Source organism: Centropristis striata, chromosome 17, assembly GCF_030273125.1.
Source record: "Centropristis striata isolate RG_2023a ecotype Rhode Island chromosome 17, C.striata_1.0, whole genome shotgun sequence".
In the NCBI taxonomy this organism is placed as follows: domain Eukaryota; kingdom Metazoa; phylum Chordata; class Actinopteri; order Perciformes; family Serranidae; genus Centropristis; species Centropristis striata.
This window is the reverse complement of record NC_081533.1, coordinates 13170661-13187204: the sequence shown is the minus strand read 5'-3', so window position 1 is coordinate 13187204 and position 16544 is coordinate 13170661. Positions and strand designations below refer to the sequence as shown.

Below are 16544 nucleotides of genomic sequence, written 5' to 3'. Positions count from 1 at the left end.
TATGGGGCGTACACTTCGTGGTGAACTCCGTCTAGTTGGATTTGAACCGTAACCGATTGGTTTTCAGGCTTGTGGAGGTGACCTCTGACCTTTTTTACAACATCTGCAGCCCTGATTCTCCCTCCACCACTTTTTAACTCCACATCACTCCCTGTGACACCCAGTTTATTAAACTGACATCACTGCACCACAAATATATTATAATTATGTTTGCACCACTTTTTTTTTAAAGCAACATGCAAAAAAAAAACATTTTTCATGATTTTTTTTCTCCCTGTAACATGTCTTCTGTCAGATTAGTGGAAAGGAAAACATCCAAAAGTCACATCTGGATTTTTATTTTACTAGATTTTTCTATTTGTGTCTGTAAATTTATTTTTAATTCACCAAAAGTTAGCATTAAATGATTCACTTACACATTTAAACTTCCGAAAACTCGTTATACAAAACATAATTGTCTTAATGTAAGTAATTAACTGGAAGTTTAATATTAATTTCTGTCAGTTATACCTTATTTGCTTTTTTTCTCAAATTGTAAATGTTTTTAACACAGGGATTTGTTCATATATCATTCATAGCCTGATTTATTAAACATTTTATTATGTTTATTAGTTAATTAAGGATTGATTTCCTTTGTACCCCCTTAAGGATAATCATCTTATCATAGAAATATTGCCATCTAGGGAGCCCTGGGTACAGATATTAGTCAGAACAGTCTGCTGATGAAGTGAACTGCTGTCCAGATTTCAGTTTTTAATCACTTCAAATTAACTTATTGGGGGAAAAAAATCAATGCACCAAATGGACATTGTGGTACTTTAAACTCTTTAAAAAGAGCAAAAACAAAAAGCTATTATTGTATGTTCAAGTGCAGTTGGGTTTGAACAAAAAATTATGATTATAAAAATTATATTCAAATATTTAAATGTAATCAGTGTTTACGTGTATGCTTTATTAGTTTTAATTAAGTAGAAACTATTACTACTGGGGGTGTCAGAAGTTGCAAAAGTGACAAATAAAAGTCTGTATTTATATGAATAAATACTTTTATTGTCTAACAGTCTAAACACAGATATTTCTTTACACGCAGTATTTTGAATTTTCTGCCAGCTGGGACACTGATGGTGGTCTCACACGTGGGTGGTCTCATCTTCAGCGTCTGTGTCATGTGGCAGAGAGGTCTGGGCTTCAGGGAGGTTGTTGCACTGCAGGAAGCTGAAAACCACTTGGACCTGAAACACACACAAGATGTGTGTAAAGTATCATTTAACCTCTTCACTATAAGTTTTGATTCTCCTGGAATCAGATATTTGTGACACTTTTCAATAACTCTTTGCCCAATAAAATCAAACATTTATTATACAGTAATTAATTTTTTATATATCAAAATATATTGTATATAATTTGAGGAGTTGTAACCCTTCTATCTTTAACCTTTTCTTTCTTTTCCAATATGGTTAATTTATTCTAAGGCAGAAGCTTAATTGAACTGAATAAATCTGTCCTACAATTGTATATAAGGGTTGTATTAAAAAAAACAATAATAATAAAAAAATAATAATAAAAAAATTATATATATATATATATATATATATATATATATATATAAATTGTTTATTTCCAGGGCTTTAATTACCTGTGAGGTAACTGTTTTACTGTTTTACTTTTATATTTTATGGCACTTTGGAGATTTTAGCAACCTGGAGTTTACACTAAAAACTATTTGGTGGATATTTTATAAACTGACTCCAGTATTATTACATTTTTTCTTTATTTTACTAATAAATTTAGATTTTCACAGCTTTTTCCTGACAATAATTTAACACCTGCAAGTGTGGAGAAGGCCTAAAAACAGCATATAAATCTTCACATCCTTTATAAATACATATCACAGTTTCACTGAATAAATAATAATTTCAAAATAATTTCAAAATAATAGTTTTTGTTGCAATTATCTTTTTTTTCCTCTAAATCACCAAACATTATCATTAGATAATGCCTCATATCCATATTTAACTTTTAAAATTTCCCAAAAATGTTGTAGAACAGATAATTGTCTAGATTTAGGTTAAATTAAAGTAAATAAACTGGGGCTTAATGGTGATATCTTTCAGTTAATACCTTATACATTGCAAAATTAAAAGAATTTTACAAAACATTTTTTAAGGATGTTTACTCAAGTCTAATTTAAAATTTTCCTTTATTTTACTGTTTAAAATTTGATTTTGACTGCTTTTTCCTGACAATAATTTTACACCTGCGTGTATGGAAAATGGCTAAAAACAGCTTTTAAATCTTCACATCCTTAAAAAAAAATTAAAAAATCTTTACTGAAAATGTATTCCATTCTCACAAATGCATTTGTCTTTAAAGCAAGACAAACCCAAACATCGTCCTTTTCATTAAGTTTCCAGCAGCACTTTCCCACCTGCACCACCACCTCCTGGGCGATGTCCATGTCGAGCCCCAGTCCAACCACAGGGGGGCGTAAGAGGCTGGGACCGAACACAGTGGCCAGGTTCAACAGAGACATCTTGTTGACGTCTTGCTTCTCAGACACTCTGGAGAAAAGTAATTTAAAGGGGAAAATGAGGCAATGAGCCAACACAAAGTTCAGACATTATTGCCAGAATATACCGACACATTGTTAAGTCAGGAGTTGTTATAATATTGTGTGATTGCTGTCAGACCGTTGGAGGTGGTGCATGAGGTACAGGAAGGTGTTGCGGTTGGGGTCAGGGCAGGAGAGCAGCAGGGACAACATGGAGACAAGCCGGGAGTTCATGTCCTGGATGTCTGCAGGGGACAGAGAAGTTCAGCTCACGGTGCAGAAAAAACATGTCAAGTACAAGGGGGTTCAATTTAGGCAGTGGTGGAGGAAGTGTTCAGATCCAGATTTACAAAAGTGCTAATACCACACTTTAAAAATACTCTAGTACAAGTAAAAGTAAGTAAGTAGAGCAAGTATCAAAAGAACTACATGCAGAAAAATGACTGACACAAGCCTAAAGGGTGATACTAGTTGTATAATGGGTTCAAATTTAACTTAAAAAAAGAATAAACACATGTTTAATCCCTCCAGGATTTTGTGGCGTCTTACCGAGCGTCTTGGCCAGGCTCTGAAACATCTCGGGGGGTATCAGAGGCTCCGGCAGCTCTCTGAAGTACAGTTTGAGAACACCAGAGACGGCGTTCACTTCGGCACATCTCAGCCGCGTCACCGCCTCACGCAGATCTAAAGGGCCAGACACTGTGATCAATATCACAGTCTTATTTTGGCACACACTTCCTTCCTTATGAGCACAAGAAAAGTGCCTTGTCATGGTGCTTTTTGTTTTTCAGTGGTGATATGAACAACTCTGCATGCTTAACAAACACGAGGCATTTAAAAATCCAACATAATGGTCACTTCTTATTGGGTGTCAGTAGAATTATTAAAGTCGAGACTGAAATGTAGCTCAACAACTGTTGGGTGGACTGCTGTGAAATTTTGTACGACATTCATTGTCCCCAGAGGACTAATCCCACTGATTTTGGCAATACAGCCACCTTGAGCTTAACGTATTTGGCTCAGAGTGAATTAACTATTGTATAGATTGCAGTGAAAGTTGCTTCAGACATTTATGGTCCCCAGAGGAAGAACTAATGATCTACTTATATTTCCTATGGCACCATCATCACCAAAGGAACTTGTTCACAATTCCTCTGATTGCACTCCGATTGTTAAGACTGTAGTCCTAATAGGCCACATTTTTTATTGTGTCTGCAGTGAAAGAACTGGGAACAATCGTAGTTACAAGAACATTGCTTTAAGGGGCCTTTTACGCTCTTATTTCAGAGCCGGTACTCTCCAAGAACAAGAGGAACCTTAATTGACATAAGTGACATGATTGGTCAAACACATGAACCAATGCAGCACCAGCAACCACCACTTTAACTGCTAACTAATTAGCCAGACCCCAAATAAGTAAAAATGTAACAATCGTTAATTTCAGACACTCTTGTAACAGCAAAGGAAATAACAGGCGCGTTTCCATTAGGTACTTTTCCCTCTAGTGAGGCGATTTGTGGTGTGGCTTCGGCCCAATTTCACCGGTTAGCGACTAAGGTAGCGGCTCAGAAAGTACCTGCTTCGGGTAGTTACTTTCTGAGTCACTACTAACTAGTCAACGCTGGTTGGATACGGTTGAGGCGGCGACTTCGCACGTCCATGATTCATTTGCAGACTGGTGCAAACTGGACGCTGAGGGGTTAACATCTCCTGCTATGCTGACTGCAGCTGGGAGAGACTGCTTCGAGAGGACTGAGCCACTTGTGAGTGCTTTGGGACGGCACCGGCTGCTCGTTAAGAGGGAACGAGTCTCCAAAAGTCTCCAATAATGGCAGAAAGAGTTGCTAGATTTGTGGTCACTTTTTAAAAAAAGAGTCACTAGAGGGGTCTGGATAGTCGTTAAATATAACAACAAAGTTGCTAAATTGGCAACGCTGCTTGCATCGTCGGTCTGTTGTCACATTCAAACTCTGTTGGTTCGCCGCTACAAAAGTACCTGTATGGGAACAGAGGCCGAGGGGAACTAACTAGTGGGCGGAGCCAAAACACTCAGCGCCTTTCCAAAAAGTACTCAGTGGAAACACGCCTAACATTTCCATTACCAGATGAGTGACAACTTTGTTCGGGTCATTTTCTGTAACTAGCATGAGAGAATGACGGAATAATAAGCAAGCTAACTAGCCTGCTATCTGTTAGCTAGCTAACTGTCCTCTCTTCTCTCAGAGAAGTAGTCCACCAAAAACGGGGAGTGAGGCAGAGTGTCTGCAGGGTGTGCTAGCTAGCTAATTCTTGCCTAACTTGTGGTCTGATAAACAATGAATTTAACGCAGCTGTCATACAGACTTGGGCATGGGTTCATCTGAAGTGGGTTGGAAAAATGATAGCCCTTGAAGCTTCCCCTCAGGAAGTTTCTAGAACAGTTTGTTCCAAAAATGTTATGCTATTTCTGTCTATGAAAAAGTACATGCCAAACTGATGAAATGTCCATCAGCCTCAGTTGTACCTTGTGTTCAGTGCTAAATACATAATACCTTTTAAACCATCAACATGTAGGCATTAAAGTTTTCAGACAATTGAGGTCTTCTGTGTTTGTGCATGTACTCTGTTTTGTCGTGTGTTTTCTTACTGCTGTTGAACGCCGTCTTGAGCGTGCTGATGTCACTGGTGGTTCCTGAAACCCTGTAGATGCCCACCTCGACCAGGCCTCTCCTCTCCAACTCCTCCACACAGCAGCGCACCACATGTGGGACGAGCACTCCCTCCTGTCTGACGGAGAATCGAAAGTATTAAGAGCGACTCAGATGTTTGATACGGTTGATGGGTTGTTTCATTTCATATCAGATTCCACTGTTGCCACACTTCTGCTTCTCTTCAACACCCATGCATCACTTCTTAGATTCTTACTGCTTACTAGCTGTACAAAAACAACACATGAGGGAAATAAAACTGCAGCTTTCAGTTTCCTTACAGCCTTTTAGACACTCATGAACCCAGACCAGGTCCAGCAACAACACTTGTTGTTTTCCAGTTACTTACTGAGCCACAGTTTCAATGGGGACACAGAAGACGGGCGGTTGTTGAGCTGTGGAGCTCGGTGGCTCAATTGGGTGGGGAGAATACTTCAGGGAGAGAGTCACCTCCACCTGGCCGAGGTGTAGAATCTGTTTCCTCCATCGCTTATTCAGGGTTTTAGATTCCAACTGATAGACACACAAAAATATCAGAAACAGAAAAGATGGCAGATGTTGAGAAAAACACAAAGATTTATTTTCTGAATCTAAAAATGAAATGGATTGGATGGGAATACAGTGAAAGGATTTTACTAAAGTAAAACAATCCGGCTCATCACAAATTTCAGCCAAATCTTTTATATTGTGCATGTTTTTATATGTAGTGGAATATCTATTTTCACTAGCCATGTAAACAGCTATGTAGAAATATTGTCTTTTTCTGAATAAGAGCCAAAACTGAATATTTTGTGTAATTAAACATACAAATTGAGCTAAAAGACACTAAAAGCAAACAGAAAAATATTCATTGTGCAGAATATTTATTTGTACATTTCTTTCTATTTTCATTCTATGCCCTGTGTTCAATGCCTGGCTTCAAAGCTTTTTTTCCCGAATGATAATAAAGCTAAAGCTCAGTTTGTCTCTCCGTACTTTTACAGAAGCTTTTCCCAGGACAGCATCCTGTCGATTTGACTGGCTCACACAAAGCACCCTCAGCTCCTGCGCCCCGTCCACCTGGAACGACAGCTCCTGTTCGACAGAAACAACGTGGCGTTAACACCGACAATGGCAGCAGTGTCCTTAAAGCTACAACAGGAGCATTCATGTCTTTTTAAAGCCTTTTGATCCTGGCTACCAGTTGGATTTAGAGTAGATTTTAGTGCCGCTGATCATGTTTAAAGCGTGGCGTGTTCTGGCCGCAGTGCCGACTTTTTAATCCTCCTGTAGCCTGACATCATGTCGGATGCTGTCTAGACATGAAGAAGTCAAAGTACCAACTGGCTGACAAATCATCTGCCTTTTAAATCAGTTTTAACTCCCTATTATTCAAATTTAAAGGCCAATATACATTGAAGTATTTTTTAAAAATGTTTTTAAAAAGTGCTTTTCTCTAACCTGGTCCCAATGTGGGTTGAGGCTGTGGACTGAAGAGTGAGTCTGGGCTTGTTTATCGTAAAACTCATATCCATCCACTTCAACACACACATAAACAACTGAAAGACAACCAAAAATTAAGTGACATCTAGTTCATCTTTCAGATAAAGTAAGTCCTCTCCCCAGGACTTATTTTTTCCCCCCAAAATAATTGTTTTTTCAGTGTAATAAAAAAAGAAAGAAATCACATTAAACATACAGGCAGGTTGCTGCAGGCCACAGGCAGAGTGGATGGCCACACTCAGAGTCCCACACAAAGACTTCTCGTCCTCGACTGGTGAGAGAAAAAGACATAAACATCCTAAAGCTCTGTGGATTTAATCGTCCTGAACAAACTGAGCAAGACGAAAAGAGACAGAGGAAGTGTTGAAAAGCACTGAGGACATTATTTAAAGATGAAAAAGGTAAAAGCAGACAGAGTCAGGGTATCTTATTTCAGATACAGGATGTGATTCTGTTCTGGGAGGAAAAGAGGACAGAGGTCAATAGAGAAGTTGTACCAGTGGTTGTGCTGTGAAGTTGCGGCTGCTGAGTCATTCTCAGTTTCACACATGCGCTGGTGAGAGTGAGCAGGTCTGGAGGGACAGTTTCTATGTCTGGCAAACACACAGCAAACAATAAAAAACTCAAAAGATTCAATCACCTAATGCAGAGGTGTAAACATTAAGTTGATCTTGTCTTGCGTTTATAGTTAATTACACTTTCGAGCAGACAGAAAGGAGTTCCGCAAGGCTCCATTCTGGGGCCTCTTCTGTTTAACATCTACATGTTTACACTGGCTCAGATTATGGAAAACAACAGATTAAGTAGTCCTGACTATGCAGACAACACAAAGATTTACATAACTGACTATGACCCAATACAAGCACTGATGAAGTGCATAAAACAAGTCAATGATTGGATGTGCCAGAATTTTTAGAAAACTGAGGTAGTTGTCTTTGAAGCCAAGGAGCAATGATTAAAAGTCAGCACTAAAAAACACCAAGCCAGAGATCTGGGTGTAATCACTCCCACAAAACTGCAGGTCTGTTGTGACCTTTTAAATCAAGAATGAAGACATTTCTCTTTGCAGCTGCCTTTGAGCAAATTAATTAGTCCTTCTTTTAACTGCACTGTAGCTTTTATTCTAAACCTGTTTTATTCTGTTCTATAACTTGTTCTCGTTTTGATTCTTCTGGTTCTTTAAAATGTGTTTGTTTGTATATTCTCTTGTTGCTTTTTTTTGTTTTATGTAGAACATGTTGAATTGTCTTACTGAAATGTGCTATAGAAACAAACTTGCCTATTAACATTCCTGAGTAGCTGCTCCACTATGAAGGACAAGATGTCTGCTTCTGAGCGTAATTGTTCAAATCAATCATCCCTCCTTAGTGTGTAAAGTAAAGATACATTTCACACACTGAAATGGTGCATATGTGTCCTTAGAGGAAGCTGTGTGGCCCACAACACATTTCAAGTTTGTTTCTCACATTTGCAGACTGTAGGCTTGGTCACAGCTAATGTGCATTGCCACACCTAAAAACCCACTCAATTATTACTTTCTTTTTCTCAAAAACCAGCATGGTTTTAACAGCTTTCTAGTGTCATTACTAAGTGGGTATGAAAGGTTAAGTGGCTTTAACCTGCGATATTTCGATGGCCAGCAGGGGGCGACTCTACTGGCTGCAAAAAGAAGTCAAGTAGTAAAGAAGTCAATGAGAAAATAACTCTAATGAGTTAATGATATCCGCCCTTTCATCTAAATTTGGTTACTTCTGACTCAAAAAACCCCCCCTCAAGGCTTCAAAACAGGAGTGCATTATCAAAGGCTGCAGTCTATTGTTAGTAGTCTAGGCCACAAAGATAATATCAGAGATTTCTGCAATAATCTACCAGTTCAAATACATAGAGTTATCGAACTTCTTCCTCCCAGATCGGCTGTGAACTTACTGTCTGTGGTGAGTTTGTGAATGGCTTCTCTCCACTCTTCAAGCTCATACAGGGAGGAAAAGAGGAGCGTGTGACTCTGTCGTGGTGAAAAAGATTGTTTTGATTTGAGTCTTTTCTTATTAAAAACTGTGGCTTTACTGACAAGGTGTGAATGCTGCATATGTGTGTATGTACCTTGCCACTGGGGCTATGCAGCTCCAGTGTGTAAACAGGGGAGTGTGTGAGCAGCAGCAACTCCATTTGCTCCAGTTTCTTCCTGCTACGAGCTGCCAAAGCCAAGGCCCTGGACCCCTTCTTTACACAAACAAATGTTTACATTTCACACGTCTGTTAAAAGATATGATATGCAGGATTTTCCGAAATGAACGATTCATAGACTTATATAGTTTGAAGCGGTGTCTGTTTTGGTTTTTAAGTGTCATTCTGGGAATAAAGACATGAAAATAGCAGACACAGTGCCAAATAACGCACAAACATAGCAAGGCTACATCCTAGACAGGTCTCCCCTTAAAAACATCAGTATAAGGTGTTGTACATGTAACAAAATATGACTCATATTTACATTTAAGACTGTCCTCCACAACCCTCTTGCTGTCCTAGTAGTAATGATCGATTATGATGATGCAGAGTTTAAATGGCAAATGTCACACTTTTAGGGTGGAGTGGATGGGTCAAACAAACTGCCGACTTTCACCCAGGTTTTTCACGTAACTTACGTGGCTCGTGTGACCCTCGTAACTACCTCACTTCCAGCATTTACATACATTTATTTACTGTTTAAACTGTCTTTCATAACATCTTACCAGGAGTTTTTTTGCCCTAAAGCTAGGTCAGTTGTTTCACAGAAACTGCAGCCTTGTTTTTACAACCGTGAACTGTACGTGTATGTATAAAGACGTGTCTAGATAGCTCCGCTGTACCGTGAGCCCAGAAACGCTCATATGTGTCATTATGGGTTGTATTGACGAACGATCTATTCTGTAGTTTGTGTTGGAGATCTTGTGAATCTGGGATTTGCTTTCACTTTCGTTGAGCTGGGGAGGAGTGGCCGTGTTTGAATGCTGTGTTTGCAAACATTAAGTGACAAATTCTGCATAGCATGCATATCGTGTATCCAACAAACATACTGCGTGCTGCCGTAGCTGCTGCCGGAGGAGGTGCATCTTGGTTCTTATGGTGCGTAAACGAAGGTGTGCGTCTGCTGAACGTTCTTGATCTGCAACCCAGCGAAGTTTGAGACCAGCAAGAGGCAGATACCAGCTGAACCTGTACTGGTCCGGCTTCCTGTAAGAATACATGCAGTGTTGTAAACTGCCAGTCTACAAAAAAAGTAGACCACATTTCCCACGAGCCCCAGAGCTCTGTCTTGCTTCACTCACCCTTTGTGTGCATGTTTGAATCTGGTGCACAGCAGGAGGTCGGTGTAAAGGAAAAGGTGACGCAGGCTGCGTTCCCCCTCGCTTGCATCCACCACAAAGCTGTCACGCATCAGCTGACGTCTCTGGAGGAACATACAAACACAAATCTGGGGTGTAATGTGCAACCAAACACATTTTTTGTGTACATCTTGGCCAGATTTTGCACAGCCGTCCTCACCATGCCATGACTGAGCGTGACCTCTCGTTTGCACTGTGAACTCTCATTGACACCAGACAGGAAGCTGCGAGACAATCTCAGCGCTTCCTGTAAGTACGTGTAATCTTCGTGCTCCTCTGGTGTCGTCTTCAGGAGGTCCTACAAAATCAAGTGAGAGTCACAAGATGCCAAGTTGTGTGTGTGTGTGTGTGTGTGGGGGGGGGGGGGGGGGGGGGGGGGGGGATTATCTCACACGCAGCACTAGTGTGGTCCTGGTTACTCTGTCCAAGGGCTTGTATAGCAGAGCTGTAAAAACAAAGACAGCAATCAGTACGGTGGCCCTGAAGTGCAAACCACACCAGCAATTCACACAACACACCAGCAATTCAGCAATTCATTGATGAATTGCTGGCGTGTTATGATGAATAACTGGCTATTGTGGTGAATTGCTGGTGTGGTTTGCACTTCAGGGCCACCGTAAATCAGATACCGTCGGCCGCCACGTCATCAAAAACACAAAAACTACACATTTAGAAAGTGTACCTTCAAATGTGTATTCGACCCGAGTTTTGTCTGAGCCGTTTTTCGACATCATGCTCTGAAAAAAGCCAGAGATAAAGTGAGACTGGTTAGAAGAACCTTCCACACAACTTGTTTCAGAAGTTGCTCCTCCAGAGGGTTTGCGGTACCTCGGCCAGGGTTCGGAAGCGAGGCTCCGAGTGTGTGCACTTGCGGACGACTTCAACAGCTTCCTCGTAGTTCTCAATGAAACCACCGTACAGACCAATCTGGTTCACCTGTGGAGGCAGAACAACGGATGGATGGAGGGAGAGGGTAAGGCAGGTGGAGCACTATCAACATTTGGTGATTATCTAAAGGGAATTTAAAAATGTTAAAATATAACTTCCAGAAAAAGATGTCTGCCATGCAACAAACTGATAGATCAAATTCAAAATAAGTCAGAAAGTCTGCTCCATAGACCTTTTTCTAATTGTCTTCCTGATTGAAGCATAAAAGTTAATCTTGATAAACTAGAGGACTTACCATTTTCAGAAACAGGTCCCCTACCATCAGATCGAACCCTGTGTGGCTCATGTCTCCCTCCTCAGGAGGGCCGTGTGCGCTCAGCCGGGCCTTCAGGCCGGAGTAGAAGTCCTGGTGCATGTCTCTGAGCTCTGGCACCTGGTAGAAAACAATCTGGACCTGTCGACTGGTCAGAACCGGCTGGGAGGTCCCGGCCGAGGCGCGCAGAGCCTTCATTGGCTGCAGGAAAATAAAAGTAAATATAAGTGACAGTACAGTGAGCTGTGCAAGCAGAGAGGCGAAACTAATGTAGATGAGAAGAACAAGAGAGAAATAAAAGCAGAGAAATGGTGAGGCGAGAAAAATTAGAACGTGTGAAGACTCAAGAGCACATTTCACATTTCCTACAACACGCAAAGCCTTTCTTTTAGCAGCCTTTCAACGTGACACATAGCAAGCATACACAAATATACACACTACACTGCTGAGAGAAAACACCAACTGTCTGAATCATCACCCATCCAGTGTGTATTTTACTTCTTCTTTGGTTCAGTGAATCATAATGCATAAGAATGCAGAAACAGCAGTTGCTCTGTTAATAGCAGAGAAAAAAAAGAAGAAATTGACCAAGAAAGCACACTTATTATATCAGTGTATGTTGCACCATCATGTCCTGTCTCAAATCTATCACTGCTATTATTAGGAGTCAACCCTAATAAATGAAACGCACTTAAAGGAGTAGTTTACATGTATTCGCTATCCTACTGTGTTATGAATGAGATGATTGATACCACTTTGATATCTGTACAAGAATCCAAAGCTAGCACTCTGTTAGCTTAGCATAAAGACTTGAAACAGGGAAACAGCTAGCCTGATCCTGTCTGAACATATCAAATGTACTTGGCACCTCTAAGGCTCACTAATTAACATATATACTGTTTGTTTAATCTGTAGGGAGGCTAGAAAACCACTGCACTAAATATAGATTGAGATGGTTAGTAATGGAGTTATTAATTAAATATAAGCAATGTTTATTGGGATTTTTTCGTTTTTGACACTTTTGGATAATTAAACATGCCATTAACATTATTGCTGTTCCTGAGAAACAAACATAACAGGAGGGTTAAACCTTGAGCTTTAGAAGTGTGTCTGTAGACTTTGTTAGCTTTGTTTAGCTGTGTGTACCTGTTTTCAGTCTTTATGTTAAGCTAATCTGCTACTTGTTGTGGCTTCCTGCCAAGGCCGGCTCTACGCAGGGGCAAGAGGGGGCCGAGCCCCCTTAACCCTTTATCAGGCGAAGAACTATATTTGGTAACTTCAGCGGATATCTAAAATGAGTAATAAATGAGTAATAAATAAAATAATATTTCGTGAAAAAAGTTGCAAATTTACTAGATTAAAGTGCCGATCCACAAGAAAAAAAAGCAGATTTAAGAGATTTAAAGTGGCAAATCTGCATGAAAAAAGTTGCAGATTTCCAAGAAAACAGTGAAAAAAACAACTTTTTTCTCGCAGATTCACCACTTTAATCTCATAAACTTTTTCTCAAAATATTTTTTTACACATTCTGGCTGTATGTAATATCCTCCAATATTCTCTAAGGTTGACATTTGGAATTTGCAAGTATTTCAATGAGTGCCCTATTAAGGGTTAAATAAATGTCTTGCCCCCTCAAATCAAAATTTTAGAAGTTCAGAAAGCACATTTTAATATACTCACAAATTAATACATTACAATTTGACAAAATGATCTGCAACAGTGGAAAAATCAGCCGAAAAAGGGGACACACGATACACGATTGTTGGTTGAAATCTGCATGAAGGATGTTTTATTTTATTTTATTCATTTATTTTATTTTTAGATAAAAAAATCCCCCCCCCCCCCCGAGGGATTGCCACCTTATTGTGGTCAGGGGGTTTGCGTTCCTCAGTGACCTTAAGAGCTAAACCAGCAGGAGCTTAGTCTTCAGGTGGGACACCTGGACAGGTCTGAAGGTAGAGGCCTGACAAAGTGTAATCCACTTCTCTAGTTTTGTGTTGGACACATAGACCCCTTTCAGTGAAGAAAGCATCGTTACTATAAGCACAGAAACAAAGTGCTGGAGCATGATGTGTCCACATGATGCCCCCTTCACATCTCTGACTGCCCCCTCGTATATGCAGCCTAGAACCGGCCCTGCTTCCTGCTGAACGTTTTTTTTTAGAAAAAGGGGAACCTCGTCTTGGATGAAGAGCAATCCACCTGTGGTTTAACCAGGAAGCGAAATAATGAAGACGCAGAGTTCTGCAGATAATCTTGTATGATGCAACGCTAACCACATGCACGTGACAGCTGCTAAGAGACGGTTCAGTTAACACATGCACAACAAAGTAGGGACCTCCCTTCCGTTATGTAAAGTAGAAGCTATCTTTGGAGACCAAAATAAAGGTTACTTACTGATTCTCTTTAAAGTTACATTATTATAAAAACAATCCAATGCATGTCTATTTTTTATGTTGTAACAGCAGAACAGCAAAAGGGGAAGTTTGATAGTAATAGAAATGATATCAATAGGGATTTTCCCCTTTTTGCAATCTGGAATAGCCTAGTTTAAAAAAAGAACACTTGTTGTCATGTTTATGTGTGTGAGTGTTACCATCAGCAGGGTCTCCAGCTCTCTCAGGTAAACCTCCTCACTCTCCAGGATGCCTCTCAGGACCACCAGCCTCCTCTCCAGCATCTCCTCCGGACTTTGTGACGTCTGAAATCACAGAAAGTCTCACAGTCTCACATTCAGAGTCACGACAATTCAGTCATTCGTGGTGCAATCGTTGACTTTTGAAACAGCAACAGACAATATCACAATAAGGAAAACTACAAAATCAAGTCGAATGAAAAGATTTAAGAGGATAAAGATACATAGTCTACAAAGCCATATTAAAACACATTACAATATGAAATGCATCCTTATTTACTGTAATAAAACTGTCACTTCTGTATTTTTTCTCGCCTTCATCGGCCGTTAGTGAAAAACAGAAGGGTGACTTCTTCAACACTGATGCTAATTAAACATACTGGGGTCAAAAGAGAACACGGAAGTAAAGCCAATGGCAACAAAACTCAACAGTTTAGCTTGATTGATTTTGTTTTGTTCGCTTGTATTGTGGTTATTCACTTCACTTATCTTTAAAAAAATATATATATTTCTAATAGAACACAGAAGTCATATTGATTTTGTTGACATTATTCATCTCTTTGCAACTATTTAGCATCTGTTTGTAGTTGTTTTGTGTCTTTTTGCAACTGTTTTGTATCTCTTTGTAGTTTTTTGTGTCTCTTTGAAGCTGTTTCGTAGCTCTTTGTAGTTGTTTTGAGTCTCTATGCAGTTTTTTGTGTCTCTTTGCAGCTATTTTGCATCTCTTTGTATTTTTTGTGTCTCGTTGCAGTAGTTTTGCATCTGTTTGTTGTTTTTGTGCATCTCTTTGCAGCTGTTTTGCATCTCTTTGTGGTGTTTCTGTGTCTATTCACAGCTGTTTTGCATCTCCTTGTATTTTTGTGTGTCTCTTTGCAGCTGTTTCGCATCTCTTTTCAGTTGTTTTGTGTCTCTTTGTATTTTTGGTGTCTCTTTGCACTTGTTTTGTATCTCTTTTGTTGTTTTAACCTCTTCACTGCTTTTTTGTATCTTTTTGTATTTGTTTACTGTCTCTTTGCAGCTGTTTTGCATCTCTTTGTATTTTTTGTGTCTCTTTGCAGCTGTTTTGCTTCTTTTTGCAGCTGGTTTGCATCTATCTATACTTGTTTTGTTTGTCTTTGTACTTGCTCTGCTCTGTTTGTATTGGTTTTGTTTGTTTGTGGTCATTTCGAGTCTCTTCCTCACTGGTACACCATGACGTCTCTTTGAGTGGCATCATCTTTGGCTTTACATTTTATTTTTTGGACTATGACATGTTCTTTAAAATTCACTAAAATAAAGGTCCATGACTAGCCAATAGATAATAGAAATGATTGTCAGTAGCTTTTTTATTGTTTAAAGTTTTTAGGATGCATCTGTACATAAAGTTCTCCACCATTAAAGCCCCATGTATCCTGCTTTACTTCACAACTAGTATAAAAAATACCAACTTTACACATGTGTAATGTGAAGGAATGTAAACTCACAGGGGTGTCGGGGAAGTCTATGCTCTCGCCGTGGAGAGGAGAGAGAAACCAGGACGCTGCCTCCTCCTGGAACACATCCTCCTCCAGGACTTCAGCCTCTGCTTCAACTACAACACACAAACAAACATAAAGCACGCCATGTTGGAGGAATATAACAAACGTTTAAGGTGCATTTTGAACAAACAAAAGACTACACTTTTCAGATTGGGTCCTGTCAGTTTTTCTAGAGAAATAACTTTTATAAATGCACACTTCACCACATAAAACAATAAGAAAAGGTCTCCTTCCCTCACCCAGTACATGGTGTGACTCCAGATAACCCACAGCCTCCTGGAAGACGTCCATTGGGGCTCGGAGGTCCTGCCGTCACCGTGCAGGCTGAGACTGTGGAGACGCAGCATGTGAACACACTCAGCTGGTGGCAGAAAACTTCCTCTTTCTGTTAAGGATGCGCAAAAGGGGAAAATACAGCTTCCTGTCAGTCTGGTAATAACTGGCTAATGACGTTTAATACATTTAGTACACTACACTTCCCGTAAATGTGTCGATTTCAACACACAGAGCATCTAATATTATATTATCTTGTATCATATCTAATATTTGCTTCTGAAATCATCAGTTTGTTTAACTTGAACTTGTTGCTGTATTACTGTACTTGACCACAGCCTACGTTATCATCAGGATGTAGTTTTTACTTGCCACCATCTCTGTGTAAGCTTTAAATATGTACATTTATGTAGAAAAATTAAGATGTAAATGATTTATTTGACTTTTTTTTTTCACAACTTTTTTATCAAAAGTTTTGTCATTATCATATTGTGACACACTTTCTTTTGATATGTGGGACAAGTATTATTATAATAGCTATTATTAAGGCGTGTTATTGACAGTGTCAAGTCAAAATGCTATAGCCTGAGTCTTATTGTCAATGCTCACAGCAGAGTAACAATACTCAGTTAATACAATTTACCAGGGCCTGCTATATATAAACAGCTAATTCAATTTACATGGTGAGCAATGAGAAGCAAATATAAATATTAAGCATCAGATTTTTTTTTAAATCTTGTGGAAATCTGATTAATAATACTTGCTGAATCTGTAAGTGTTATATTGAAGCAATAAAATAACATTTGTGAGAATCATTTAGCAAATATACTAGCAGC

At 39.4% G+C, this 16544-nt stretch overlaps 1 protein-coding gene across 1 annotated transcript; it reads right to left on the bottom strand.

Annotated features, from left to right (window-relative positions):
- Nucleotides 1–1044: 1044 nt before the first annotated feature.
- si:dkey-33c9.6 (active breakpoint cluster region-related protein) lies at nucleotides 1045–15768 on the bottom strand. The gene is made up of 22 exons (XM_059355122.1): nucleotides 15675–15768; nucleotides 15382–15488; nucleotides 13880–13984; nucleotides 11266–11484; nucleotides 10911–11018; nucleotides 10765–10819; nucleotides 10475–10527; nucleotides 10243–10380; nucleotides 10026–10147; nucleotides 9774–9930; nucleotides 8821–8940; nucleotides 8647–8722; nucleotides 7218–7313; nucleotides 6917–6991; nucleotides 6679–6776; nucleotides 6214–6312; nucleotides 5588–5751; nucleotides 5178–5317; nucleotides 3101–3235; nucleotides 2691–2796; nucleotides 2429–2561; nucleotides 1045–1232 (listed from the first exon to the last, which is right to left on the bottom strand). Exons 1-22 carry the CDS (start codon nucleotides 15724–15726, stop codon nucleotides 1131–1133), a joined length of 2460 nt encoding a protein of 819 aa, XP_059211105.1. The 5' UTR covers nucleotides 15727–15768; the 3' UTR covers nucleotides 1045–1130.
- Between the last annotated feature and the right edge of the window lie 776 nt (nucleotides 15769–16544).

Coding starts and splice junctions, on each gene's coding strand:
- si:dkey-33c9.6 (XM_059355122.1), bottom strand. CDS start 15,726: ATGGACGTCTTCCAGGAGGCTGTGGGTTATCTGGAGTCACACCATGTA. Junction 8,941..9,773: donor AGCAGCTACGGCAGCACGCA/GTATGTTTGTTG, acceptor GTTTGTGTAAAG/AAGGGGTCCAGGGCCTTGGC. Junction 7,314..8,646: donor TCACAAACTCACCACAGACA/GTAAGTTCACAG, acceptor TGTGTTTGCCAG/ACATAGAAACTGTCCCTCCA.